General features: G+C 38.1%; 2 protein-coding genes across 4 annotated transcripts in view; one reads left to right on the forward strand and one right to left on the reverse strand.

Annotated features, from left to right (window-relative positions):
• Positions 1–1,481: 1,481 nt before the first annotated feature.
• LOC309481627 (angiopoietin-related protein 7) lies at positions 1,482–17,438 on the forward strand. 2 transcript variants are annotated; one of them, XM_082146615.1, is made up of 7 exons: positions 1,482–1,632; positions 5,407–5,913; positions 9,665–9,899; positions 12,607–12,744; positions 13,768–13,984; positions 14,140–14,335; positions 15,259–17,438. In XM_082146615.1, the coding sequence occupies exons 2-7, from the start codon at positions 5,569–5,571 to the stop codon at positions 15,403–15,405; spliced, it is 1,278 nt and encodes a 425-aa protein (XP_082002741.1). In that variant the 5' UTR covers positions 1,482–1,632; positions 5,407–5,568; the 3' UTR covers positions 15,406–17,438. The 2 variants fall into 2 exon arrangements, with proteins under 2 accessions (XP_082002741.1, XP_082002742.1); XM_082146616.1 differs by lacking the exon at positions 1,482–1,632 and adding an exon at positions 4,472–4,828.
• snx9b (sorting nexin 9b) overlaps positions 16,920–27,190 on the reverse strand; it is a 28,642-nt gene continuing 18,371 nt past the window's right edge. For both annotated transcript variants that reach the window (XM_082146610.1, XM_082146609.1), the window contains 7 exons: positions 26,907–27,010; positions 24,890–24,967; positions 24,478–24,554; positions 19,474–19,563; positions 19,132–19,246; positions 17,886–17,977; positions 16,920–17,797 (listed from right to left, as the gene is read on the reverse strand). In XM_082146610.1, coding sequence (XP_082002736.1) covers positions 17,750–17,797; positions 17,886–17,977; positions 19,132–19,246; positions 19,474–19,563; positions 24,478–24,554; positions 24,890–24,967; positions 26,907–27,010 — 604 coding nt within the window. In that variant the 3' untranslated portion in view covers positions 16,920–17,749. The remainder of the gene's footprint in view (positions 17,798–17,885; positions 17,978–19,131; positions 19,247–19,473; positions 19,564–24,477; positions 24,555–24,889; positions 24,968–26,906; positions 27,011–27,190) is intronic.

Below are 27,190 nucleotides of genomic sequence, written 5' to 3' on the forward strand. Positions count from 1 at the left end.
CTTCAATGCATTTAGGGGTGTGGTCCTGGTCAAGACTGGTTCCTGAACTCCAAACTGAATGTCAGAATGGGAAAGAAAGGTGATTTAAGCAATTTTGAGCGTGGCATGGTTGTTGGTGCCAGACGGGCCTGTCTGAGTATTTCACAGTCTGCTCAGTTACTGGGATTTTCACGCACAACCATTTCTAGGGTTTACAAAGATAGTGTGAAAAGGGAAAAACATCCAGTATGCGGCAGTCCTGTGGGCGAAAATGCCTTGTTGATGCTAGAGGTCAGAGGAGAATGGGTCGACTGATTCAAGCTGATAGAAGAGCAACTTTGACTGAAATAACCACTCGTTACAACCGAGGTATGCAGCAAAGCATTTGTGAAGCCACAACACGCACAACCTTGAGGTGGATGGGCTACAACAGCTGAAGACCCCACCGGGTACCACTCATCTACACTACAAATAGGAAAAAGAGGCTACAACACGAGCTCACCAAAATTGGACAGTTGAAGACTGGAAAAATGTTGCCTGGTCTGATGAGTCTGTTGACTCTACCAGTCAGATGGTAGTGAGTCTGATGTGGTCTGGTCTGGTCTGGTCTGATGAGTCTGATGACTCTACCATTCAGATGGTAGAGTCAGAATTTGGCGTAAACAGAATGAGAACATGGATCCATCATGCCTTGTTACCACTGTGCAGGCTGGTGGTGGTGGTGTAATGGTGTGGGGGATGTTTTCTTGGCACACTTTAGGCCCCTTAGTGCCAATTGGGCATCGTTTAAATGCCACGGCCTACCTGAGCATTGTTTCTGACCATGTCCATCCCTTTATGACCACCATGTACCCATCCTCTGATGGCTACTTCCAGCAGGATAATGCACCATGTCACAAAGCTCGAATCGTTTCAAATTGGTTTCTTGAACATGACAATGAGTTCACTGTACTAAAATGGCCCCCACAGTCACCAGATCTCAACCCTAAAGAGCATCTTTGGGATGTGGTGGAACGGGAGCTTCGTGCCCTGGATGTGCATCCCACAAATCTCCATCAACTGCAAGATGCTATCCTATCAATATGGGCCAACATTTCTAAAGAATGCTTTCAGCACCTTGTTGAATCAATGCTACGTAGAATTAAGGCAGTTCTGAAGGCGAAAGGGGGTCAAACACAGTATTAGTATGGTGTTCCTAATAATCCTTTAGGTGAGTGTAGATGCTTTATAAATGTTATTAAATATGATACAGTAGGCTTTATAAGGTTAAGTATACTGATGGTGTACATTGAGTGTATTAATTGTATATGTATATTAATTGTGTATGTGTATTAATATTTTGAATGCACAATGCTAAATGCTTTTTCCTAGTAAAAAATAATTTGGCGTATTAATTGTTTGTCCTTCTGAGGTGATTGTTCAGACCTCAGCATATAGAGTAAGGACAGTGCGAGTTGCTGTTGTTCAGTGCCTGGATTGTCTCTCCTCCCTTTATTCTAAACAGGAATCCAATTACACCGGATTACAAGGATAAGATGCCAACTCTGTAACACATAGGGTGCAGAGAGAGAGAGAGAGGGAGAGAGAGAGGATGGCAGCATACATCTATATTTCCTCAGAAGACAAACAAAACATCTCCAACTATTGAAGCAGGTAAAGATGAAGTCTTGTAACCGTTTCCCTGTAGAGCTTGCTTGCATAATCTCTGCCGATGACATCTTTTGTAAAATGTTGCCGCTGCACGTAGCTGATCGTAACTGTGTCAGCAGAGCTTTAACAGCTCTCTAAATAGTTTGAGAAATCTCTCTTGTGAGATGGTGTGAATCATGAGTCGTGGTGCCATGATAAATCAAATGCCCTCCAAACAAACATTTACTCTTTTTAGAATTCACACTTGTAATCAAAATGTCAGTTCTGAGACGTGTGATGCTTTATCAATATGATTCATTCTCAGTGTTATTCTTTTATTTATACTGCAGGACATGAGTTTAGTGGCTCTCAGGCATTGCTCTGTAATATGGTTTGGCATATTCAGCATTTCTGTGTTGGATCTAGTGCACTAGGCTTGGGTCAGAGCCACAAGGTGCTTTGGTAGATGTGATACTTTAACATTAAGGTCTGCTTAAGGTGTTGGTAAAGTATGGGTCAGCTCAAGACATGAGTTCACCTCCTGTGGTAGTATGACAGGAAAGATCGAATACATGTATGCATTGATTTTGTTTTTGTATATAGATTATATATGACTGTGCAACTAAGTTCCTTAGTGAAACAAAAGATTGTTTTCTACACTTAGCATATACAGTAGCCCCATAATGTATTTGTATACTTAAAGCCACACTTAAAAATGGGGGAATTGTATTGCATATATAACAAAACATAAAATATAGCCTATATATACACTACCCTTCGAAAGTTTTTTAATGTTTTTAAAAGAAGTATTTTAGGCTCACCAAGGCTGCATTTATTTGATTAAAAATACAGTAAAAACAGGAATATTGTGAAATATTATTAGAATTTAAGATAACCATTTTCTATTTGAATATTATTTAAAATGTAATTTATTCCTGTGATGCAAAGCTGAATTTCCAGCATCATTACGCCAGTCTAAAGTGTCACATGATCCTTCAGAAATAAGAAATGTTTCTTGAGCAGCAAATCAGCAATATTTGTATGATTTCTAAAATCATGTGACACTGAAGACTGCAGTAATGATGCTAAAAATTCAGCTTTGCCATTTTTTAATAAGTTAAACATAATAAAATAAGACCGATAAAACAAAATAAGGTACAGGAAAGAATAAGGAAAACGTATATTCAAAACTGACTTATGTAATAGTCATTATATGGTACACCTGAACACCACAACAATTTATATTTTAATAGAGTGTTGGTCCTTGCCGACAGCTTCCACTCTTCAAGGAAAGGTTTAGATGTTGAACATGGCTGTTAGGATTTTCTCTCGTTCGGACACGAGTATCATCAGTGAGGTCAGGCGCTAATGTGGACTGATAGGTGATTTGAGAATTCAAAGTTCAGCCCTGCGGCTTTGTGCAGTCAACCTATTCCACGCCAGACAAAATCATTTTTATGGATCTCACTGTGTGCACTGCATCAGTTCAATTTTTTTTAATAAACCAAATTTGGTGTGATATTTAGTTATCTAATGCAATAACATGCAGACAGGCTTAGGCTTTTTTTCAGGGCCATTGTACATGTTTAAGCTGTTTTTATTAAGAGTTTGACATATTTCTCTAACCGTAACAGATAAGGGTGTTATAGTTTGAAACCAGACGCCTACTTCACCTATTCTTAGCGTGCCCATCCTCTTCGAGGTTAAATACTTTCACTGCTGCTGTGTTCTTGAAGCACATAAAAAAGTGACATGAAAGCACCATAACCTGTGCTTTATTCAGGACAACCAGGCTGACCTCTTATAAGAGCAAGGACATGTTTAAAGATGTGTTTGTGGGATTTATTTCAAATACCACATAGTGATTTTATGACAGATCATGTGCTTTTTCCCCCCTTAAGCCCAAACCCAAGATGGCATCTTCAATACAGTGTGATTTTAGACAGCTGACCTATAGTTCTCTGACAGGGGTGCATTGAGATGTCACACCGTCAAGTGCTTAATGACCTACTGATGTTAACTTAATGCTTACAAATCTAAGCTTATAACCCAGAGTTATATTTCTTTGAACCCCAGAAGTGGTGAATCACTGTATCTTTATGCAATATAAAAAAAGTTAATAAAAAAGTTTGAATAAGAAAGTGGCTGCTAATAATAATTCGTTTTTTAAATTCAAAAGAAAATGTAACTGGTGCTTGCACATGGATTTGCTGCCATAAAATTGAAGTTGACCTGATGATTATTGCAAGATTTCTATGTCTGTGCTATTCTTGTCTTTAACTTTATTGATACATTATTACGTATCAATTATTAGCAGCCTTCAAATTTGTACAGTGCATGTCAGTTTATCTTGTTGCAGTTTATTTCAGTTGCATCATGTAACTGTCATCAGTAATACGTTTTGAAATATGATATATAATAATCACATAAAATAATTTAGAAATAATAAATATTAAAATATAACAAATATATATATTTATAATTTATTTTTATTTAAATTTTTTTTGCTAGTAATAATAATACAATTATTTAAAATATTTATTTATTCAGTTAGTTAGTTAGTTACACTCACCGGCCACTTTATTAGGTACATCTTGCTACTAATGGGTTGGACACCCTTTTACCTTCAGAACTGCCTTAATTCTTCATGGCACAGATTCAACAAGCTGCTGGAAACTTTTCTCAGAGATTTTGGTCCATATTGAGATGATAGCATCGCACAGTTGCTGCAGATTTGTCAGCTACGCATCCATGATGTGAATCTCCCGTTCCAGAAAATCCTAAAGGTCCTCTATTGAATTGAGATCTGCCGACTTTAGTGATTTTAATTAGTGAACTTTAATTTGAGTTTAGTGAACTCATTGTCATGTTCAAGAAACCAGTTTAAGAAGATTTGAGCTTTGTGACATGGCGTGTTATCCTGCTAGAAATAGCCTTCAGAAGAAGATGGGAACACTGTGGTCATAAAGAGATGGACATGGTCAGCACAGCAACAATAATCAGGTCAGCTGTGGCGTTTAAATTATGCTCAATTGGTACTAAGGGGCCCAAAGTTTACCATTACACCCCCAGGAGCCTGAACCATTGATACAAGACAGGAGGGATCCATGCTTTCATGTTGTTTACACCAAATTCTGACCCTCCCATCTGATTGATGCAGCAGAAATCGAGACTCATCAGATCAAGCAATGTTTTTCCAATCTTCTATTGTCCAATATTGGTGAGCCGGTGTGAATGGTCTCCTCAGTGCTCTGTTCTCAGCTGACAGGAGTGACACCGGTGTGTGTCTTCTGCTGCTGTAGCTCCTCTGCTTCAAGGTTCAATGTGTTGTGTGTTCAGAGATGCTGCAGACCTCGGTTGTAACAAGTGTTTATTTGAGTTACTGTTGTCTTTCTATCAGCTCAATCCAGTCTGGCCATTCTCCTCTGACCTCCGGCATCATCAACAAGGCATTTTCACCCACAGAACTTCTGGATATTTTCTCTTTTTTGGACCATTCTCTGTAAACCCTAGAGATGTTTGTGCGTGAAAATCCCTGTAGATCAGCAGTTTATGAAGCACTTAGACCTGCCTATCTGGCACCAACAATCATGCCACGTTTAAAGTCACTTAAATCACATTTCGTCCCCATTCTGATGCTTAAACTTCAGCAGATCGTCTTGACCATGTCTACATGCCTAAATTAACTGGGTTGCTGCCATGTGATTGGCTGATTAGATATTTGTGTTAACAAGCAGTTAAACAGGTGTAATAAAGTGGCTGGTGAGTGTAGTTTAATGTTTCTGGTTTTGTTTTCAGGTGAATTGCATTGGAAAAGTTGACAACTGAGTCCTAGATCGTGTTCCTGTGTGACAAGCTCTTCCCAAGACTTGAGACTGGAGGTCAGAGAGCTTGTACCCTGGCCTTCTCCCCCAGGGTCCTTCCAACGAGGTGGGAAGGGGGGTCAGCCGAACCGATCACATGGAGGACAGGCTTCTCTCGCCCCTCTTGCTGGCCATGTTGTTTTTGGCAACATGTGGGAGCGATGATGATCACTCAGTGCACACACATCAGGTCAGTACGGCTCAGTGTGGCGAATACAGCAACCAGGTCCTGGAGGACGGCATGTGCCAACTCATGGCCACATTGCCCCAAATGGACGACCAGCGCTGCCCGGACATGTTCCGCTGTACGGATGAGGTTTCATACTGGCTTCATGAGAACGAGGAACGCAAACAGCAGATTCTGGCCCTGCGGGAGACAGTGTCCGAACTTCAGGAGGAGCTTCGCAACCACCGTCATCGTGTCAAAGTGTTAGAACTACAAGTGAGTTCAAGGAACTTTATGTTTAAAATCATCTAACTATCATTGGGACTGACTGATTCATCATAAGCTGTTGGAGAAATATTATAATTAGAAGAATAATATGATTAGAATTATAAACAAATAATATTTATAATAAGAACAGTTATAAATTACAATATAATTTACTTCTAAATTATAAAATAATAATTTAATTATCCTTAATTATAAATAATTATAATTCTGTGCATCAGTATCTGTTTTTTTGTCCTTCTGATTGTTCTTCATCAGAATTCATGGGTGCAGCAAAGGAATACAAAAGTCAGTATGACCTGTACCTGACTCAGTGCCCTTAATAACCTGTGGGTCAAGCTTTTTCTGATTCCCTGATTAAATTCGGAAGCATTTGATTACATGTGGCCTGACCTGTTCTCGCTTATTCTATTTGAAGGACTTCCCATCTAGACAGTAAGGCAGAGGTGTAAAGAGTATATCTAAAAAACATATTTGAGAAAAAGCAGCGAGACCTTACTTACAGTCACCAATTCCAATATCACTTGAGTAAACGTCATATAGTATCTTATTATAACAATACTTATTTTACTTGTACTAAATGTAGGCTCAAATATGCATATGTTCTCCACACCTAAAATGCATGCCAGTGAAAAACAAGAAACAGTTTATTTGTGAGGAGAGCAATCACTTATTTATTTTCTAAAATTGAAATAAAACTGAACACCTCAACAATACTGCAATAAATCAGTATTTTATATAAGAATACAATATATAAGCTCAATACAACAGCCTCTTAAACGTCTACAGACACTCAAGTCTCAGTTAAAGTAAAATGAGGACAGCCATGTCCTCGTCTCATATATGAAAGACCTGTGATTCAGCAACTACCTGTTAATGCACTCACTTTCGCCTAAAGTTGTTTGGGTGAGTAAAGGCAAAATGCACAATATATAGTACCTTCAATGCCCTGTAGATGGCGATATTGCTTATTTTGTAGCAGAAATAAACCGCTGCAGAAAAAGTTAGGTACCATGCAAAATGTAACGAGTAATTGCAAGACATGCAGAGAGTAAAAGATGCTAACATCTTTGATATCTTAAAGTACAAAGTAGCAAAAATAGATACTTAAAGGAATACAATGTAACTGTTGGCCCCTTAGCGGTCAAATAACAAAACTGCATGAATTTTAGTTTAAGATTATTGTTTTGGTTGTGCTGTGGCTCTGTGTGACTGTGCGGATGAATAAAACCTTCAGTACTCGACTTAAGAGATATAACCAGATTATATGGAAACGATTTCAAGCTGACTAGCTGAAGATGTTACTGTAGCTTTACCCATTAATAGACACGGTACTTCTTAGAACAACAGCAACCATAATGAAATGAACCTTCACAATAGATAATGCTTTACAGTCAACTCTGTTAGAGAGCTACATATGGCAATTTATAAAATACCTCTCTCACCTGTTGAGTAATAATAACGCCATCTTCTCTTGGCTTTTACTACATTTTAAATCCCTCAGTCTTTGCCATCTCTGAAACGCCAAACCAATGTTGATTCTTGTTTTATTACGAGCTCTGTCATGTTCTCTTTTTGCCAGCAGACTCTCCTCTGTTTGGCGTTTGTTTAAAACATGTGATTCCCCGGAGGTTGGAGATTTAGCTTTCTCACTCGTTGTGACAACTAACCAACCTGTACCGCTCCCACACCATACACGCTCGTGTCAGAGTAGCCGGAGCAACTTTTCTCTATTTACGGATATGACGACACACACACAGGCGAGTGACGCATGTACGCAATTTCCCACGAGAACTATCCCTTCAGGTCTAAAATATAAACACTTATAATAGGCTTACCATAGTGAATCAGGGTAAGACAAAAACACTTTTTGGAAGAAGGATTGATGACTCATTTAAATTGTGTACATTTTGAACAAAACAAGTTACAGTGTATCCTTAAGTACAGTAACTAATAACATTTACTCAAATACTTTACACCACTGCAGTAAGGTACTTTCTGACTGACTTTTACGCGAAAGTTAAATCGGAAATGAATCATGCCACAACTATCGAACAGCATGCAACAAATGGTAGATTATACAAATAATGACAACAAAAGAAATCGGTCAAAAATGTTGTGTAGTCCAAAATAAGTACAGATTATTTTACTGACCAAACTCTGTTTGAAAAAGTTTGTAACTGTGTTGAGGAGTTAAACTAACAAAAATGTAGCGATGATACAACTCAACTTTTTCATTACTATGACAGTAGCTCAAAAATGTCAAAACTGCTTTGTTTGCTTTTGCAGTAATTTCCCCGAAGATTCACACATTTTTGAATGTCCTGTAAATGCATCTTTATTGCCTAGCGAGCTGCTAGCCTGGTTAAAACCAGACCATTCTCAGTAGTAACTGAGTTATGGTCTGGCAAAGCTGCATTAATAACTCATTTCCAAAGGGGCGTCACCAACGGACGTCGCTCAAATGCCTCTGGGCGCAATTGGATAGACCTAAAACCAATCAGAGCGATCGTCATCGTGTAAAGCCATATGCTGCGTCCCTAAATTACACTACACCATAAAAGTATGTACTCTTTTTGTGAAGAAAAGGTATTTACTTTTGAATGTGCAGCAAAAAAGTAGGCAAGCTTTGGGACATACTACTTCGTCATCTTTATCGGACGGATCTGTCGCGTGCGTCCTGTCACGTAAACTGCCCTGTCAATCATCTTGTCACAGTTAAAATCCTCTATTAAATCTAATTTAATTTCCTACCGTTTCGGAGAGAAATGTAGTAGCACGTTCATCTGCCAGTGGGTCTTTCATGGAGACTGTCCTCATGTTTTTGCAGTTTGAATATAATAATGCATTTAAAAGTTGCTGCGCCTCACCAACGGACGTCGCTCAAATGCCTCTGGGCGCAATTGGATAGACCTAAAACCAATCAGAGCGATCGTCATCGTGTAAAGCCCGCCTCAACGTTTCTGATTGGTGCCGCGATTTCGACGGATTTGAAATGGGCTTGAATGAGCTCTTTGCCAGACTACTTGCAGAGCAAATCTAAATTTGCCAGAAGTTTGTCTAGGTTTTCCCAGGTTAGCGAGTTGCGGTAATCAAACAAACTTAACTTTCGGCTCTCTCATGTTTTCATGCTCTCTCCAATTCATGTCTCATTGAATCAGAGAACCATGGAGTGCCATGTTAATACATGTACATGAATTTCAGTATATTTCAAAGTATCAGAGTAGTATCAGTTTGATACTGTACCATGGTACCACTACAGTACTTTTTGTAATTCTTTGAAGTTCCTTGGACTACTATGTAAATACCATATTTTTACATTATGGTATATCATAACTGTTCAGTACCATGGTATACTTTAAAGTACCATGGTATTACCATCTGATACCTTCGTGTGCTTCTGTCGCTCCGGCCAGCTCGGCTTGACGTTTTCAGCCTAAAGTCTCCTTGACCCGAAGGCTAATGAGATTAACACAGGAGACCTTACCTCTCTCCACGTGCCTTCATTAGTATGCACCCCTAAGCTCTTCATGCTGTTTAAATGAGGGAATGATTCACAGCTCACTCCCACACGTCCTGATCCTGTTAGCCTCTCCCTCTCTGCTTTTCACTCCTGGCCTTTCATGCAAACACACACAATACGCTGCAGCCACTTGAGAAGGTCTAATTCTAATGGGAATTGTTCTTCACATCACTTTTTTTGATTGTGAGTCATGATTTTTGTCTGTTTGGCCTTCCACAGAGTGAAGAGAAGAACCGCAATAGTTCATCTATTGAGCAGCGCCTGCATGAGCTGGAAGATCATTACGCCGAGGCCACGACCCTGTTGCACATCCAGGGCTCCTTGATCTACGACCTCCAGGCCCAGATCCAAAACCTTTCCCTGCTGGTGGAAAAAGTCCGACGTAACCCTGGCTGCATGATCAACATAGTCCGCACCAGCCCTCTGCTCAGCGCTCAGGAAGCCCTGCATCCCGGTAGGGCACATCTGGGAATTTGGAAAAGCTATTTTTAAGCTGTATGGTTATATCCTAACCAAATCAACCAGGACTAGCCAGTTTGTCTTATAAAGTTTCAGATAGTTCACCCAAAAATTTAAATTCTGTCATCATTTACTCACCGTCATGTCATTTCAAACCCATAAGACTTTAATTATTCTTCGGAAAACACAAAAATATTTTGATTTCTGTCCCTCCATTGGAAATCTATTGACCCAAAACTCTGGCGGTTCAAAACATTTACAAAGAGATTGTACATTTTTTACATTTTCAATCAAAGTCTTCTGAAGAGACATGATGAACAGATTAAATGTAGGCTTTTATTCACAAATAAACATTGATCATTTGATCATGCAGAGAGAGCAATGCTTCCCAATATGAAGGCATGCGTCCTAGTAAGGCTGCATATCACGTCATCAAGCTCCCTCAAAGGACGTCCCAATTTGAAGGATCCTTTATAGGCAGCCTTCATTTCGCGTCCTTCATTTGGCTTATTTTGAAGGATACATCAAGTGTCCTTGCGTCCTCCAATCACCCACAATCCTTTGCACACATTCCAATTCAAGAAAAAGAATTATCGGAAAATAAAATGACCCTGAGCTCGTCTGGTTTTTAGGTCATAAAGCCGGCATTCGGGCAATTCCACCAAAAGGGTGCCATTTGCTAGTAACTCTACCAAATAATTTAATCTTTTTTAAAACTGAATCTAATAACACATATGTTTAACTATTCAAAATATGTATTAGTCCATCTAATTTTCCATCAAGGTTTTTAAGTGGAAGATGCATTTTTCTCAGTCCTGTTACCAAAAAATACCAAAAAGCATGTTTAAAAACATGTCAACTAATTCCTTTGTTTTCCCCTCAAGGAGAAGTTTATTTTAAAGAAATTGTTGGTGTCATGTTCAAGAAATTGATATCTGTCATTAAAAAAATCAGTATATGTACACGCAAGGTGTATACAAAAAAAAGGAAAAAGGCGAGGTTTGAGCGCCTTTTAAAGGCGACTCAAACCTCAACTTTATCTTTTTTTTTAATAAAGCAGTGTATTAAACAATGGGATAAATGATGGACCAAGTGTTTATAGTGGGTTTTAAAAAAAAGAAGAAAAAAAAAACCTATTGAGTAACAGGAATGAAATGAAGTAACAGGAATGTGTCTCCATATGTTTGCACGTTTGACTACACAATGTCCTCACTAATATTGTGAAACCTGTTGACCACTGACTAGTGAGCCACACCTCACTGAAAAAAAGTCTTATAAATCATCCAAATCCTGTTTTTATCTAAATGTAGTGTTTAGCACGTTTCTGTGAGGGTTATGTTTAGGGGTAGGGTTATGAGATAATATATCAACAACAAGAAATAATAATAATTATGAGGAAATATCATTACCTTATAGAAAATCAATGGAAGTCTATTAGATGCCCTCACTAATATAGTGAGACACGTGTGTTTTACAGTGTGAGTTTGTACCTACTTAACTAAAGTTGTGGGTTTATTTTTGGGCTATGGTCTTAAAGGAACACTCCACCGTTTTTTGAAATAGGGCTTATTCACTTTCTTTCCTACATTTAGATAGGTGGGCAAATGCATTTTTGTCTCAGTGCATGCATTGTTTTAGTTTGACAGGGTCGGCGCTAGCTTAGCTTAGCACAATGAATGGAATCCTTTGTTGCCAGCTAGCATGTCCTGAGTAAAAGTGATATACATTTTTTTAAAAACCCACCTAATTACTTCTTGTGGCCTGCGTATTCACAACAAGTACAAATAGTGATGCAGATTAACACTAGGCGATTTCCTAGGCAGATATTGACTTATATATTAAGGACTAGGGGGAAGCACAGGCGAAGCACTGCTACTTGGGCGTGGTATCTCTGCGCCCAAGTAGCAGTGCTTCACCTGTGCTTCCCCCTAATATAGTCCCAAGTCAATATCTGCATAGGAAATCGTCTAGTGTTAATCTGCATCGCTATTTGTACTTGTTGTGAATACGCAGGCCACAAGAAGTAATTAGGTGGGTTTTTACAAATTTTTATATCACTTTTACTCAGGACATGCTAGCTGGCAACAAAGGATTCCATTCATTATGCTAAGCTAAGCTAGCGCCGACCCTGTCAAACTAAAACAATGCATGCACTGAGACAAAAATGCATTTGCCCACCTATCTAAATGTAGGAAAGAAGGTGAATAAGCCCTATTTAAAAAAACGGTGGAGTGTTCCTTTAAACTTTTGGTCAGCTGATGAACAGCCTGTTTGAGTTTAAATGCAGTTTTCAATAAATTGCCAGCTCTCTATTTTTTGTCTCTTGCTCCTGTTTCTTCTTTTGGCATTTTGAAGTAGTACTTACAACCCGGTTACGATCCACCAGCGCGAAAAGTTTCCCCCGGTCTTAAGATTTTGTTCAGGAGTGTATCTCTAGTTGTGTTTCGGAGATTAACCAATGTCTAATGGGTTTGGATCGACATGATGGTGAGTAAATTAGACATTTTTGTAATTTTTTGGGTGAACTATCAAGTTTTTGGCTAGTATAGAATCATGGTGAGTTACTGGCATGAACCAACAGATGGTGACAAATCATAGCACAGTTTATCAGACAGAATCGGAAGTTTAATAAGAACTGAAATGGCTCACATATATCAATGTTTTTGCTGATATTAATGTGTTGTATGTGTTTTTCACTCCAGAGGTGCAGCATGTCAGGAACTGCCCCATCGACTGCACTTCCATCTACTATAATGGAGTGCGTCGTTCTGGGATCTACACTGTTGTGCCCTCACTGGGGGCCATGCCTGTGGAAGTCTACTGTGATATGGACACAGACAGTACGAAACCACACAACACAGGCAATCATGACTGTCCAGGACTCAACAATAAGGATGAGCCCAGTGCTTTGCCTTTGGGCCAGTTTTTATGCCTTAATGCAAACCTATTTGAATTTCTGTGGCACATTGACAGTTCTGCAAAAAAAGTATAAAGTTATTGCATTTTAATGATTATGCATAACTTTATATACGTAGCTATATTATATATATAGTTTTTTAATGTTAATGAAATTACTAAAAATTAAATTAAAATGATGTGCTTTTGTCATTTTATTAGCTTTTTAATATTGCTATTTAGGTTTATTTTTATTTCAGCTTTCAGTATTTGTTTTTATTTATTTCCAGTAAAAAAAATTATTGCTTCAACTTAAACTTATTTCGATAAATTTTTTCCAAGACAGTTTTTCTAATATCCATTTAGTTTAAGTTTTAAAATAATATTTATATTTTATTTTATTTCAGCTTTATTTAAATGAACCGTTTTTAGTAGTTTTAGTTAACGATAACCAACCCTGATAGATACATTTGTTTTTTTGTGCTTGGACCAGTGAACAAGTTCAAATCTGAACATTTGCAGTTCACACACACACTAGACTATTAGACCATTTTTTTGTTTTGCTAGAAATCTACTGTGGATGAATCATTGTTTTATTTTGACATTGTTTATTGGAAAATTTTGTGACTTACCATAGCAAATGAAATTCCGGTAATGAACATCTAAATGATTTCCCTTTATATGTCTAATGAGAGTTGAGTTTTGTGCTGAAATGGCACCAGTGGGGCGTATGAGGAACCTCTCAGAGGCTTAAAATAGCATGTGCAATCTTTTTTTGATGACCTGCAAAACACTGTAGTATAATTTCTATGGTCATAAGATGAAACCTAAATGACCTGGCGTGTCCATTAAACTCATAAAAAAAAAGATTTGATTGTTGAATGCTTGAACGTATACTCATTTTAAATTTTCTCCCCAATAAAAGCATTCATATGATCATTCAAGCACATGCGTAATGTATGTCTCAGGTGGCGGTTGGACTGTGATCCAGCGTAGGCAAGATGGCTCCGTGAACTTTGACCGCAGCTGGAAGGAGTATAAGGAAGGCTTTGGAGACCTGCACACCGAATACTGGCTGGGAAATGAGCACATACATGACCTGACCAGCCAGGGAGACTATATGCTCCGGATCGACCTGGAGGACTGGAGCGGGAAACACAAGCACGCTGTTTATCAGAAATTCAGGTGAGGCACATCATTCATTGACTGACTGGAAGGACTTCAAATAGATGTTCAATAGTGACTAAACATCTGGCCTGGTTACTAGAAACCCTTCAAACCCTCGATGAATATCAGCATTGGGCTTGGGAGCAATCCATATTTTTTCTGTGCGTTTGCAGTGTGGAGGACGAGGCCACTCAGTACCGTGTGCATGTGACGGGCTTCAGCGGGACAGTGGAGGACTCCTTCAGCTGGTACCATGACAAGCAGGGCTTCAGCACACCCGACACGGGCAACATCTGTGCCGAGATCTCCCACGCCGGCTGGTGGTATAACCAGTGTTTCTACGCAAACCTCAATGGCATCTACTACAAGGTATGATGTGGCCTATGGGATATAGACCTGTTGTAGGCTGTTAACCCAAAGGTTGTAGGTTTAAGCCCTAGAAGTGTTAAATCATGAGCTGCTGCTGTTGTCTTTGAGGAAGACAATCGAATGCAATTGCATTTAAGACCTTGTTTTGATTATGATTAACATTTTTATGGCTCGGTTATGAAATTGTGGAACACTTTTTATGTGTTTTGGCCATTCATTTACACGACAACAGCATTTTGGAGGCCTGAAAATGCAAAATTTGCAAATTCGTGAAAACTGTGACGTCATGCGGATGTGTATTACGTGTTTAACCTTTAGGCGCAGATCTGTGACAACTTTGTCTTCTGTAAGTGAAAAACCGGAGGAAAGGAAAAACTTTTCAGATATATAATAAATATATTATTTTGCTAGAACATACATATCCAGATCATTCTTTTCAAAAACATTTAAAACTTGTCGAAACTTGTTTTTCTTTTTCTGTGTGCATATTTTCTATATATATTTTTAAAAACATGCTAACATAAAGTCATGATAGTCCACAAAAGTCTGCTCTGTGATATAATTTCCTGTTTTATGAAATTCTTGTCACATGAACAACAAGATGGCTTTTTGCAAAAAAAAAAAAAGTAAAATAAAATAATAATTCTAAAGAGATAAATAATACAAGACTCTTATGCCAAATATATCGGCATACAAACTCAGGACAATTAAACAGGACAACTAGACATTTTTGATCTCACAAAAATCCCCAAATAAATTTTTATCAAGAAAATAATCATCATAAAAGATTTGCATTCAAGTGATTGTCTGAATAAATGCATAGATTTAAAAAGTGACAAAGTATATAGATATCCTCACATTTGAAGCTAAAGGATCTTTGATGATGTCTAAGTGGTGTGTGTTTCTGTCATCCTGATCGACAGGGCGGCCGCTACTCTCCGAAGGCGAAGAACCCTCTTGGTCCGGACGGTATCGTTTGGTACACCTGGAAAGATTCTGATTATTACTCTCTGAGGAAGGTCAGCATGATGATCCGACCCAGAACCTTCAGACAGCATCTGTCACCCTGAATCAGGCCCGACCAATGAGCTCGGGCTCATGACGTCAACCAGCCAATCACAGTTCTCAGAGCCACAGCGATGTAGGGATGCATGGATTCTTTCATGGTTATACAGTGAAAAATGTGTGTATGGACTGGTTCATTTTTCTGAATGTACTCAAAGAAGGCCATTGTTTACAGCAGGTTTATACCAAAGAGTAAAGACTAGTGAAGGACTGCCGCTGAAACAGTAAAGTCAGTGTTTGCCATTCAGTGAGTCTATGTTACATGCCTATATTTTATATACCCATGGTTTTAACATTTTGTTGACTTATTTTATAAATGTGTATTAAAGTAGATTTCATTTCTGTAGAGTACAAAGGGACAAAAGGCCCATTTTTCTCTCAAAACACTAAATAGCAACAAACACCCCACTGCAGTTTCTTAAACATCTGGGATCACCTTAATGACCCCAAACTTTTTAGTCCTTTTGTTTTGAAATAAAAAAATGTTTAAAATATTGCATAATTATGTAGACTCCCCTACATTATCACATTTACTTTGATTGAGGGAAAGACTTCATAAAAGGATAGTATTTGGGTGAAAAATCAAAAAGCCTCCTAATTGAATCTAAAGAAAAGAAAAAAAAGCCAAACACTGAAGCCAAAATCACTGTAGCACAAACAAATTTCATTTGTGAAATATATTCTACAATAATAATGTAACTTCCTTATGTACACTCTCGTACTAAAAGCAAGAAATGATTTAGTTATAAAATACCTGAGAGTTTATTGAATGCCAAAAGCGATTGCAATAAACTGAAAATTAAACTTTTGTTGAAGTGATTATTTTGAATATGTAGGACTTTTTTTTTCTGGTATTATACATTTACATTGCAAAATGATTTCTGTTCCAATGTGAGATTAATAAACCACAAAATCACACAAAGGTCTTGTTGGTGTGTAAAGCACATTCAGACAAACAGCACGTTTAGTACGGCCTCATTCATATTCTCCATAAACACACAAACCTTCAAACCTTGAGAGCCGATTCGCTGTTAACCAACAGCGTTATTAAAGCGTCACTTCGCGATTTTCAACCCGTTTTGTATTGTTACAATGTCGGTAGTATATGTAAATGAACAATTTTTACTTTCGCTCCATGTTTCGCCAAGACACCGGCGGACTTTTGGCAGCTTCAGGTCGTTTGTGAAAACTGATTTTTGTATCCGCGCCCACGGACGTCAGATCGGCAGAGGGTTATTAATTACGGAGCCCCTAATGGACATGTTGGTGAAAAAAGTGCATTTTGGGTATTCTCTAGCCGTTGAGCGTACACCAGTTGTACACTCGTTATTGCAGTGCATTATGGGATTGAATGAGTGCACTCGATAATGTCCACTATGTTTTCGGACACTGCTACAAATGCCTGTCCTCTCAAATAACGCCCTATTTAAGGTATAGGTGGCAATTTCGGACTCAGTATGAGTGAGTGTCTGTCTAAAAATGAATGCTGTGTAAGTAAAGACAAAACAACTGCATTGCATAGCATACAAATCAGTATTTATTAAATCATAATCTCAATTGCTTTGTCATTCTGTGTGCAAAAGACTTGCAAACACTGCTATACATATAAAATATACGAACATCTGGAAAACATGCACCTGGCGGAGTATAATTTCACTTTTACAGGATAAGAAATTGGTGATAATTGCACTGAGCTGGAAGTATCAAACGGAGCACCATCTCTGTTTGTAATTTGGCTTTGGGGAGAGGGAAAAAGGACCAGCCCTCCTGAAATCACCTCCAGGACCATCTAGTGAAAACGATTGGGTTGTTTTTGGCCAAATACAAACAGGATGATGCATCTCAAAGGCCATAGTAAAGTGCAGTGGATAAAAAGCATGTTGTTTTGAAGGGTCTATACAAAAGAAGGCACAATGAAGCAAGGCTTAGCCTCATAGTTCAAACTATGGCACCAGTATATGGTCAGATTACTTGTATAAAAGTAGTACATTACATTATGTCTTTTTCAATGCATGTTCATATTTATCTTATATCAAAACTACAAGGGTCATAACAAAATGTGGAACATCCAAATGAACAACCAGACAATTATACTATTAAAGCCCCCATATAATATGATTCTTTAGACAATCTGCAGCTGCTGTTTAAAAACACTTGAGCTTGGCCAGTTTTCACGCAGGAGCATGCTTTCTGAGACACTATCTTTGGCCTGAGATCGACAGGATATTTTTATGGCACTGATATCATGACACAAATAACAGGAATAGAAAAAACAGAGCAAGAATAATCGTGTAAGAGGAACAGAAAATGAAGGGAGAACGAGGCAGCTTCCGGACGGCCGCTTCACCGTTACATAGTTGTGAACCGACTGTGAGCGTGTCGTAGTTTCTCTGCAATCTGCCAAAACACACACCATATTAATGGCATTAACATATCCAAACATTATGGACGTTCTGTAACTTTTACTGTCATTTAGACACTTTACCATCTCATAGAATTTGACTTGCTCCTCCAGGTACTGCTGCATCACCCTGTTGTAGTCATAGATACGGTTGTTATGGAAGTGGTTCATCTCCGCTGCAAAGAGGACAGATGTGTTAAAGTCATCATGTAAAAGTTTCCAGCTGTGTGTATAAAGGCTTGATCACAGACACAACAGACGCCTACAAACACCAGACTGTGTGTTGTGTTGAGTTAACACTCTTTCTGTCCAATGAATTCACAGGATTTTCTTTCTTTTTAAATAAATTATTATTTGTAGACAAATACTAAAACATATATCCAGACTGAGATTCACACAAACCCCAAATTACAACAGAGCTAAAAAAAATATAAAAAAATACATTAGGTAAAGAGAGAAATAATAACAACAACAATAATAATATACAATACTGTTCAAATGTTTTGGGTCATTACAATTTTTGGAAAGAAAATTAATACTTAATAAACTGATCAAGTGTGACAGTAAAACATTTATGATATTACGAAATATTTCTATTTAAAATAAATTATGTTCTTTTGAACTTTCTATTCGTCAAAGAATCCCCAAAAAATCTTAAACGTTTTTCAACATTGATAATAATAAATGTTTCTTGAGCAGTAAATCAGCATATTAGATTAATTTCTGAAGGATCATGTGACACTGAAGACTGATGGCAAAGCTGAATATTCAGCATCATTACTTCAAAGGAATATTTCTGTTTTTGCTGTATTTTTGATCAGATAAATGCAGCCTTGGTGAGCATAAGAGTGTTACAGGATTTATTAAAATATAGGATTTTGTACTGCATTTAACTGTGTATATAAAATATGTAATGCATTCATACAGTAACATACAGTATAATAATCCATCCACCCCATTTTCCACAATTGCAGGTAGTATAATAAAATACAATATACAATAAAAATGTTAAATGTCTGCAATTTTTCCATACATTTGAACTGTGCATATATTTCCAGGTTTTCCAGGCCTGTGGGAACCCTGTAATTAACTATTAACTCTAGTTTATCTCTATTGAGACTGTTGAAAATTATAGTTTTGTTTCCAGCATTCTAATATCGTGTTAATATCATTAGAGTAATTATGACTCTCCAACTTGTGAAAACCATTCACATCAAACTTGTTATTAGTTATGTGATTAACTACACCTCAGTTAATATATATACACACACATTTAAAGGTGGTTATTGTCTAAATGATTTTTGGGGTCAGTGCAAGTAAGTCACAATACCTTGCAGAGCGTATGACATGGTGCTGGCACGTTTAGACATGGTGGTCTTATCTGAGGAGCTGATTTTACCGGCGGCCACTAGTTTATCGCCTTCCTTGACCTTCTCTATGGCAGCCTGTGCAAGAGAAAGACGCCCCAAAATGCAGTAAGCCGAATTAATTCTCCAATTTTCTGTGCTCCCATCCTCTTTTCATAGATTCAATGGCTGTTCAAACACCTAGTGAGCTTTCTAAAAGGTCACTTACGCGGTTCTATGATGGTCAGGATGCTCACTAGGTTTTAAAACAGTGTCTCTATAAGAATGAAAAGAGAAATGGTGAGAGTAGTAGTTCTTTCATTTACCTTGTGAACTCCAATAGTGTCAGGAAAGCATCCCAGAAGACCTTTGTACTCATTGTTGGTTTCCATGAGGAAGTGAAGGTCTTTCCTAGGCTAGAAAGAGACAGACAAAACTAAATGATTAAAACAGACAGCGCACAAACACACCCAGGGTCACTTCATTCAACAGCTCACGAAAGGTTTACGTCACTCGAACACGTGTGTATGCGCACACACGGATGCGCTCTTACTCACAGACACGAATTGGAATTCAACTGGAAAAAAACAACCATTAACTGTGGGAGAAAATAGCTAACTAAAATAATTAATTCCCTTACAACTAGACTTAAAGATTATTTAAGTCAGCATTAAATACAGTTGTAAAAAAGTTCACATTCAGAGGAAGTCAGAAACGCACATAACATTGCATTTGTAGTGTGAACACTAATACACTACAGGTAGTATCTGTCTGTTATTCAGCTGTATTTTTAAACTTCATATCTTTATAGACAAGTTCCTTGGATCACATGAAGGGTTAACAGAGCTCGAAAAATATTCAATGTTACACTGGCGCCACAGGACCACTTGCCAGACGAGTCCTTCCAACAATCAGTTTGGAGGCCAAACAACAACCAAGTATTCATTCTTTGCATTTTTCATTCATTGATTCCGATGAAGATGAATAGCACAAGGCTAAATGATTGTGGACGGGCCTGAGGCAGAGGATGAACACTCACACAACTACGGCTTTCTTCACCTGTATAGCAGCTTTTAGGGTCCTGATGATCCTGTCTGGGTTTATTTTGAAATTACCGTACATATACTACTGTTCAAGAGTTTGGGGTCAGCAAAAAATTTGTTATATATAAAAGATTTGTACTTTTTTATTCAGCAAGCATGCATTAAAGGGTTAATTCACACAAATTTTTTAATTCTGTCATAATTTACTCTCCTTCATGCCGTTGAAAATCCATAAGACTTTCATTCATCTTCGAAACACAAATTAATATATTTAATCAAATCTGAGAATGTTGTCCCTCCATTGACAGTCCACAAACTACCACTTTGACGCCTCAAAAAGTTCATTAAGAGATCGTAAAAACTAATCCATATGAGTCGAGCGGTTTAGTCCAAATTTTCTGAAGAGACGATCGCTTTATGTGATGAACAGATGGAATTTAGGCTTTTATTCACATAAACATTCATTCATCAACTCACACATCAGTTGTGGTAAAAGGAAGCTCAAGCATGTTTGCTTGATGTGCGAGAACCAATGAGGTTCATTCTCATGTTACGCAGCACGTTTGAGCTTCAGCAAGAACCAATGAGGTTCATTCACATTTGAGCTTCAGCAAGAACCAATGAGGTTCATTCACATTTGAGCTTCAGCAAGAACCAATGAGGTTCATTCACGTTTGAGCTTTAGCAAGAACCAATGAGGTTCATTCACGTCTGAGCTTCAGCAAGAAACAGTGAGGTTCATTCTTGTGTTGCGCAGCACGTTTGAGCTTCAGCAAGAACCAATGAGGTTCATTCTCGTGTTACGCAGCACGTTTGAGCTTCAGCAAGAACCAATGAGGTTCATTCTCGTGTTACGCAGCACGTTTGAGCTTCAGCAAGAACCAATGAGGTTCATTCTCGTGTTACGCAGCACGTTTGAGCTTCAGCAAGAACCAATGAGGTTCATTCACATTTGAGCTTCAGCAAGAACCAATGAGGTTCATTCACGTTTGAGCTTTAGCAAGAACCAATGAGGTTCATTCTCATGTTACGCAACACGTTTGAGCTTCAGCAAGAACCAAAGAGGTTCATTCTCGTGTTACGAAGCACGTTTGAGCTTCAGCAAGAACCAATGAGGTTCATTCTCATGTTACGCAACACGTTTGAGCTTCAGCAAGAACCAATGAGGTTCATTCTCGTGTTACGCAGCACGTTTGAGCTTCTGTAAGAACCAATGAGGTTCATTCTCGTGTTATGCAACACGTTTGAGCTTCAGCAAGAACCAATGAGGTTCATTCTCGTGTTACGCAGCACGTTTGAGCTTCTGCAAGAACCAATGAGGTTCATTCTCGTGTTACGCAGCACGTTTGAGCTTCAGCAAGAACCAATGAGGTTCATTCTCGTGTTACGCAGCACGTTTGAGCTTCTGTAAGAACCAATGAGGTTCATTCTCGTGTTACGCAGCACGTTTGAGTTTCCTCAAGAACCAATGAGGTTCATTCTCGTGTTACGCAGCACGTTTGAGCTTCCTCAAGAACCAATGAGGTTCATTCTCGTGTTACGCAGCACGTTTGAGCTTCAGCAAGAACCAATGAGGTTCATTCACGTTTGAGCTTTAGCAAGAACCAATGAGGTTCATTCTCATGTTACGCAACACGTTTGAGCTTCAGCAAGAACCAAAGAGGTTCATTCTCGTGTTACGAAGCACGTTTGAGCTTCAGCAAGAACCAATGAGGTTCATTCTCATGTTACGCAACACGTTTGAGCTTCAGCAAGAACCAATGAGGTTCATTCTCGTGTTACGCAGCACGTTTGAGCTTCTGTAAGAACCAATGAGGTTCATTCTCGTGTTATGCAACACGTTTGAGCTTCAGCAAGAACCAATGAGGTTCATTCTCGTGTTACGCAGCACGTTTGAGCTTCTGCAAGAACCAATGAGGTTCATTCTCGTGTTACGCAGCACGTTTGAGCTTCAGCAAGAACCAATGAGGTTCATTCTCGTGTTACGCAGCACGTTTGAGCTTCTGTAAGAACCAATGAGGTTCATTCTCGTGTTACGCAGCACGTTTGAGTTTCCTCAAGAACCAATGAGGTTCATTCTCGTGTTACGCAGCACGTTTGAGCTTCCTCAAGAACCAATGAGGTTCATTCTCGTGTTACGCAGCACGTTTGAGCTTCAGCAAGAACCAATGAGGTTCATTCTCGTGTTACGCAGCACGTTTGAGCTTCAGCAAGAACCAATGAGGTTCATTCTCGTGTTACGCAGCACGTTTGAGTTTCCTCAAGAACCAATGAGGTTCATTCTCGTGTTACGCAGCACGTTTGAGCTTCAGCAAGAACCAATGAGGTTCATTCTCATGTTACGCAGCACGTTTGAGCTTCAGCAAGAACCAATGAGGTTCATTCTCGTGTTACGCAGCACGTTTGAGCTTCAGCAAGAACCAATGAGGTTCATTCTCGTGTTACGCAGCACGTTTGAGCTTCCACAAGAACCAATGAGGTTTGTTCTCGCATGTCAAGCAGGTTCGTTTGAGCTTCTGTTTATGTACGCCAGGGGTCTCCAACACGTCGCTCGCGAGCTACCAGTAGCTCGTGGCCTGATTGGAGGTAGCTCGCCAAGGGCCGTTCACATATCGCGTCTTTTGCGCGCTCAAGTTCGTTATTTCAAATAGTTGAAGCGACGCGCTCATTTTTCCAGGCGCAGCGAGTTAACATGAAGGATGGGAGTGCACCCAAACATTACGGGTGTTTTTATTCTTCTCCGTAAATAAATATTTTTTTCGGCGGTGGAAATCCATTAGCTACTAAAACTTTGTCATTGTGGAGAGCGCAGTGCACGGTTGCATAGCAACGACAGACGCAACAGGAAAATCGGACCGAATTTTACTATTAATAATAAAAGATAAGCTAATGTGCATTGTAAATGTCAGTGATTTATCTTTTTTGACTCATTCTTTTTATAAAAACTTTTTCTGTCAAAACTTTATTTGAACTTGTAGCCTACATGTTAGTAGATAACATGTTGCAAAACACTCCTTTAAAATCTGGCCATCATTTTTAATGTTATTATTTTAATGTTTATGTAAACAAAAAGTGCATATAAGTTTATTTGTTATTTGCTGATTTTCGACATAAAACTTGGTGAATTGATTTCATTGTGTAGTATTAGTACTTTTTGAACAGGATTCTGTGATAACCGTGATCATTTTGGTCACTATAATCATGAAATGAAATTTTCATGCCATTTCATCTCTAGTTATCATGTACTATAAAATCAACTATAATTATGTGTTTTTACAGTATAATATGCAAAGTACAATTTTCTATAATTTTTTTTTTTTTTAATCTCTGATTCTGTTCTTTTCTCTGACATTTAAGGGTGACATATAGGCCAACAAAAACGCTTTTAGGTCTAAAACAGTTTGGATAGTTGTTAATATGAGAGTTATGAGACATTATTTAAGATATTTAAGTGTTGTATTACATGAGTAGCTCTCGACCACTTTCATTTTTAAAAAGTAGCTCTCAAATGAAAAAAGGTTGGAGACCCCTGATGTACGCTGATCAATGTTTATATGAGAATAAAAGCTTAAATTAAATCTGTTCATCATATAAAGCGATTAAGTCTCTGTGAAAATGTGGTCTAACAGCTTGATTCATATCAGTTTTACGATCTCTTTATCTACTATTTGAAGCGACAGTGTCAGTTGCTTAGGCTGTCAATGGAGGGACAGAAAGATCTTCATTTTTGTTCTGAAGATGAACAAAAGTCTTATGGGTTTGGAACGAAGGTGAGTAAATAATGACAATTTTCTTTTTTTGGATGAACTAACCCTTTAAAGTAATTTAAGTAACAAAATATTTCTATTTCAAATAAATGCTGTTCTTTTAAACTTTCTATTCATCAAAGGATCCTGAAAAAATGTATTGGTTTCCTAAAAAAATATTAAGAAGCGCAAATGTTTTCATATTAGAATGATTTCTGAAGGATCATGTGACACTGAAGACTGGAGTAATGATGCTGAAAATTCAACTTTGACATCACAGGAATACATGACATTTTAATATATATTGAAATAGACAGTTACTTTATATTAAATTGTAACAATATTTTAAACAAAATTAAAAAAATATCACGACCCCAAACTTCTGAACGGTAGTGTCATTTCTCGGTTGCCAAGAATGTTTTGATACATAGAAACCAGACAGCTACGTTTCCCCTATCACGTAAGAGGTTAAGATACATAACTTCCTGATAAAAGAGCGAACTGAGACGTTCTACAGTGTTCTATTCAAGAGTTTCAATACCTGCTCCGCCACCATCTGAGCGATCTCTTCGTAGGTCTTTCCTGCTGCCGTCAGCGCGTCTGTGAGCGCAGCCTCTCCTGTGGGTCAAACACAACCACACATTCAGGATAATAAAAACAGACTAAAAGTTGAACATCTAGACTGTAACACAAAGACTGCTGGTTGAATCTCAAGCGAGGTGACGATCCTGCTTCATCACCATAGTGCCCTTGTCTAATCTATCAGGGAGGCAATACCTGCAAATAATATACTACTTCTACAAAGTTGCTTGGTACAGGGGAAAAAAAAGAAGCTAAATAACATTAACAGGGAACAAGAAGGTGTTTCTCAAAACCAGACCAGATGGTAAACAGAGAAAAATGTTTACCTCATTGACTTTATTTAGTAAGAGGAACCGAATAGTTTCTGATACCTTCATATCCACTGCTGATGAACACGGAGGACAGGTTTTGGAAAGCTTTGCCAATGCGTTGATATTCCTTTGGAAGGGCTGAGAAAAACAAGCAAATAAGACTAATCAGCCTGAGTATGATAATTCATTTGGAGATTTTTATCAAATCACAATACACTCCATCAGAATATAGTTTGGACAGTAACTATGAAGCATGAACAAAGTACAAAATATCAGAAACTGTCACTTTGTTGAAAAAGAGCCAAATTTGCCTGTTAAATGAAATGTGAAACCATATACACACATTATATATTAGGGGTGTAACGGTACACAAACATGATGGCTCGGTACGTACCTCGGGTTTAAATTATTTTTATTTTTTTTACAAATGTGTATGTTTAAATAAATAGCTTAGTTAATTAATAAATTCTATTATAATTAATTTTCTTAAAGATAAAAAAAAAACTATCTTTGCTAATGCTGAAAAATATCTGGGGAACCCTTAATTACACATTACTATAATATTAAAGCTTACAATTAACAACAGCACCCAAATTATTCAAATCATTATTTTTAGTAATTAACACTCAAATAATAAAAAAAAAACACGTACTGTAAATTGCACATAAGGCGGGTTTTGTATTAACTTCTAAATCTAATTATAGTTAATTTTCTACTCCAATTCATTTTTGAAATATAACCATTTACACAGTGGCTGTCATAACTTGCTTTCATGACAAATGTATTTAAACATACATTAAATAATAAAGACATTACTAACGGATTAAGTAAATATAATGAATAGGCTAATATAGTGCAAATACAAAATGCATCCATCTAGAGTTCATTTCTCTAGCGAACTAACCTGCTGTCGACACTAAATGCCTGAGGTAAATGTAATGATACATGAGATAATATTCTCAAGCAGCTTTATTGATATCTTTCCACAGTTGAAACACTGGTTGAGAGACGTAAACATACTGATCATCGTCTCTTCTTTTTCTGCGCTTTTTACTGGTAGCAAACAGCGTTGCATTAAAGGGATAGTTCACTTTGAAATTAAATTTTGGTATGTTTTAGCTTACCTCAAGGGCATCCAAGATGTAGGTGTCTTTTTTTCCGCAGTAGTTTCAATTTTGATATTTTTAGCTCAAATCGTTCTTGTCTGTCAGTCATATAATGCAGGTCTATGGTCACTGTCTCAAAGAGCATGCACAGAGTCCAAATTAAAACAATTCCCCATCGTCCAAATTAAACAATTCCCCATCGTAAGTACACATTGATGGCCTAAGACACGAAACGAGCGGTTTGTGTGAGAAAACGAACAGTATTTATATCATTGTTACCTCTTGAACACAGCCACGTCCAAGTGATCTGAGGGCGCGGGAGGGTATAGATATATACACTAGATGTCGCCTTGGCTACGGTTTCGTTCCAATGAACTGCCGTAGCCAAGGCGACATCTAGTGTATATATCTATAACCGCCCGCGCTCTCAGATCACTTGGACGTGGCTGTGTTCAAGAGGTAACAATGATATAAATACTGATCGTTTTCTCACACAAACCGCTCGTTTCGTGTCTTAGGCCATCAATGTGTACTTACGATGGGGAATTGTTTTAATTTGGACTCTGTGCATGCTCTTTGAGACAGTGACCATAGACCTGCATTATATGACTGACAGACAAGAATGGTTTGACCTAAAAATATCAAAATTGAAACTACTGCGGAAAAAAAAGACACCTACATCTTGGATGCCCTTGAGGTAAGCTAAAACATACCAAAATTTAATTTCAAAGTGAACTATCCCTTTAATGCACGCATCTGGATTGGAGTGTGGATCGCCTGTGACTGAATGTATTCGTCCGTGACATCCTTGCGGTACGGTTCGGGGACGAATACGTGTACCGTTACACCCCTAATATATATACTAATTTAAAGCATCCTTGCTGAATAAAAGTCTTAATTTCTTTAAGAAAAAAAAAATAATCTTTCATATACTGAGTGCAACTTTAAGTGTCATAACGAGTGATACTCACGGCCTGTGCAGCGTTTCCAGTGTTCATTTCCTATGTTCAGCAAGTCTTTCACACCGTCGTCCATCATCTTGGTGAAACGGTTGAACTGCTCACATTTCTGCTCTCTGAAGGCAACAAGACAACATAGATGAACATCACCATCAAGAGGTTGCTCATTATTAGTTGGAAATAATGTTGGCAATCTCAGACAAGCACCAAATCAGCTTCTGGTTGATCATATCAGCTTGAGTTTGTCAAACTTACAATAGATCAAGCTAATAACCCTCTTGGACCGGCTAGAAGCC

This window comes from Leuciscus leuciscus (assembly GCF_965113295.1).
Source record: "Leuciscus leuciscus genome assembly, chromosome: 19".
NCBI lineage: Eukaryota > Metazoa > Chordata > Actinopteri > Cypriniformes > Leuciscidae > Leuciscus > Leuciscus leuciscus.

What these genes read in the sequence shown, in the direction of transcription:
- LOC309481627 (XM_082146615.1), top strand. Translation starts at nt 5,569, where the DNA reads ATGGAGGACAGGCTTCTCTCGCCCCTCTTGCTGGCCATGTTGTTTTTG. An exon ending in TCAAAGTGTTAGAACTACAA is followed by an intron (nt 5,914 to 9,664) that starts GTGAGTTCAAGG and finishes GGCCTTCCACAG; the next exon opens with AGTGAAGAGAAGAACCGCAA. An exon ending in GCTGTTTATCAGAAATTCAG is followed by an intron (nt 13,985 to 14,139) that starts GTGAGGCACATC and finishes GTGCGTTTGCAG; the next exon opens with TGTGGAGGACGAGGCCACTC.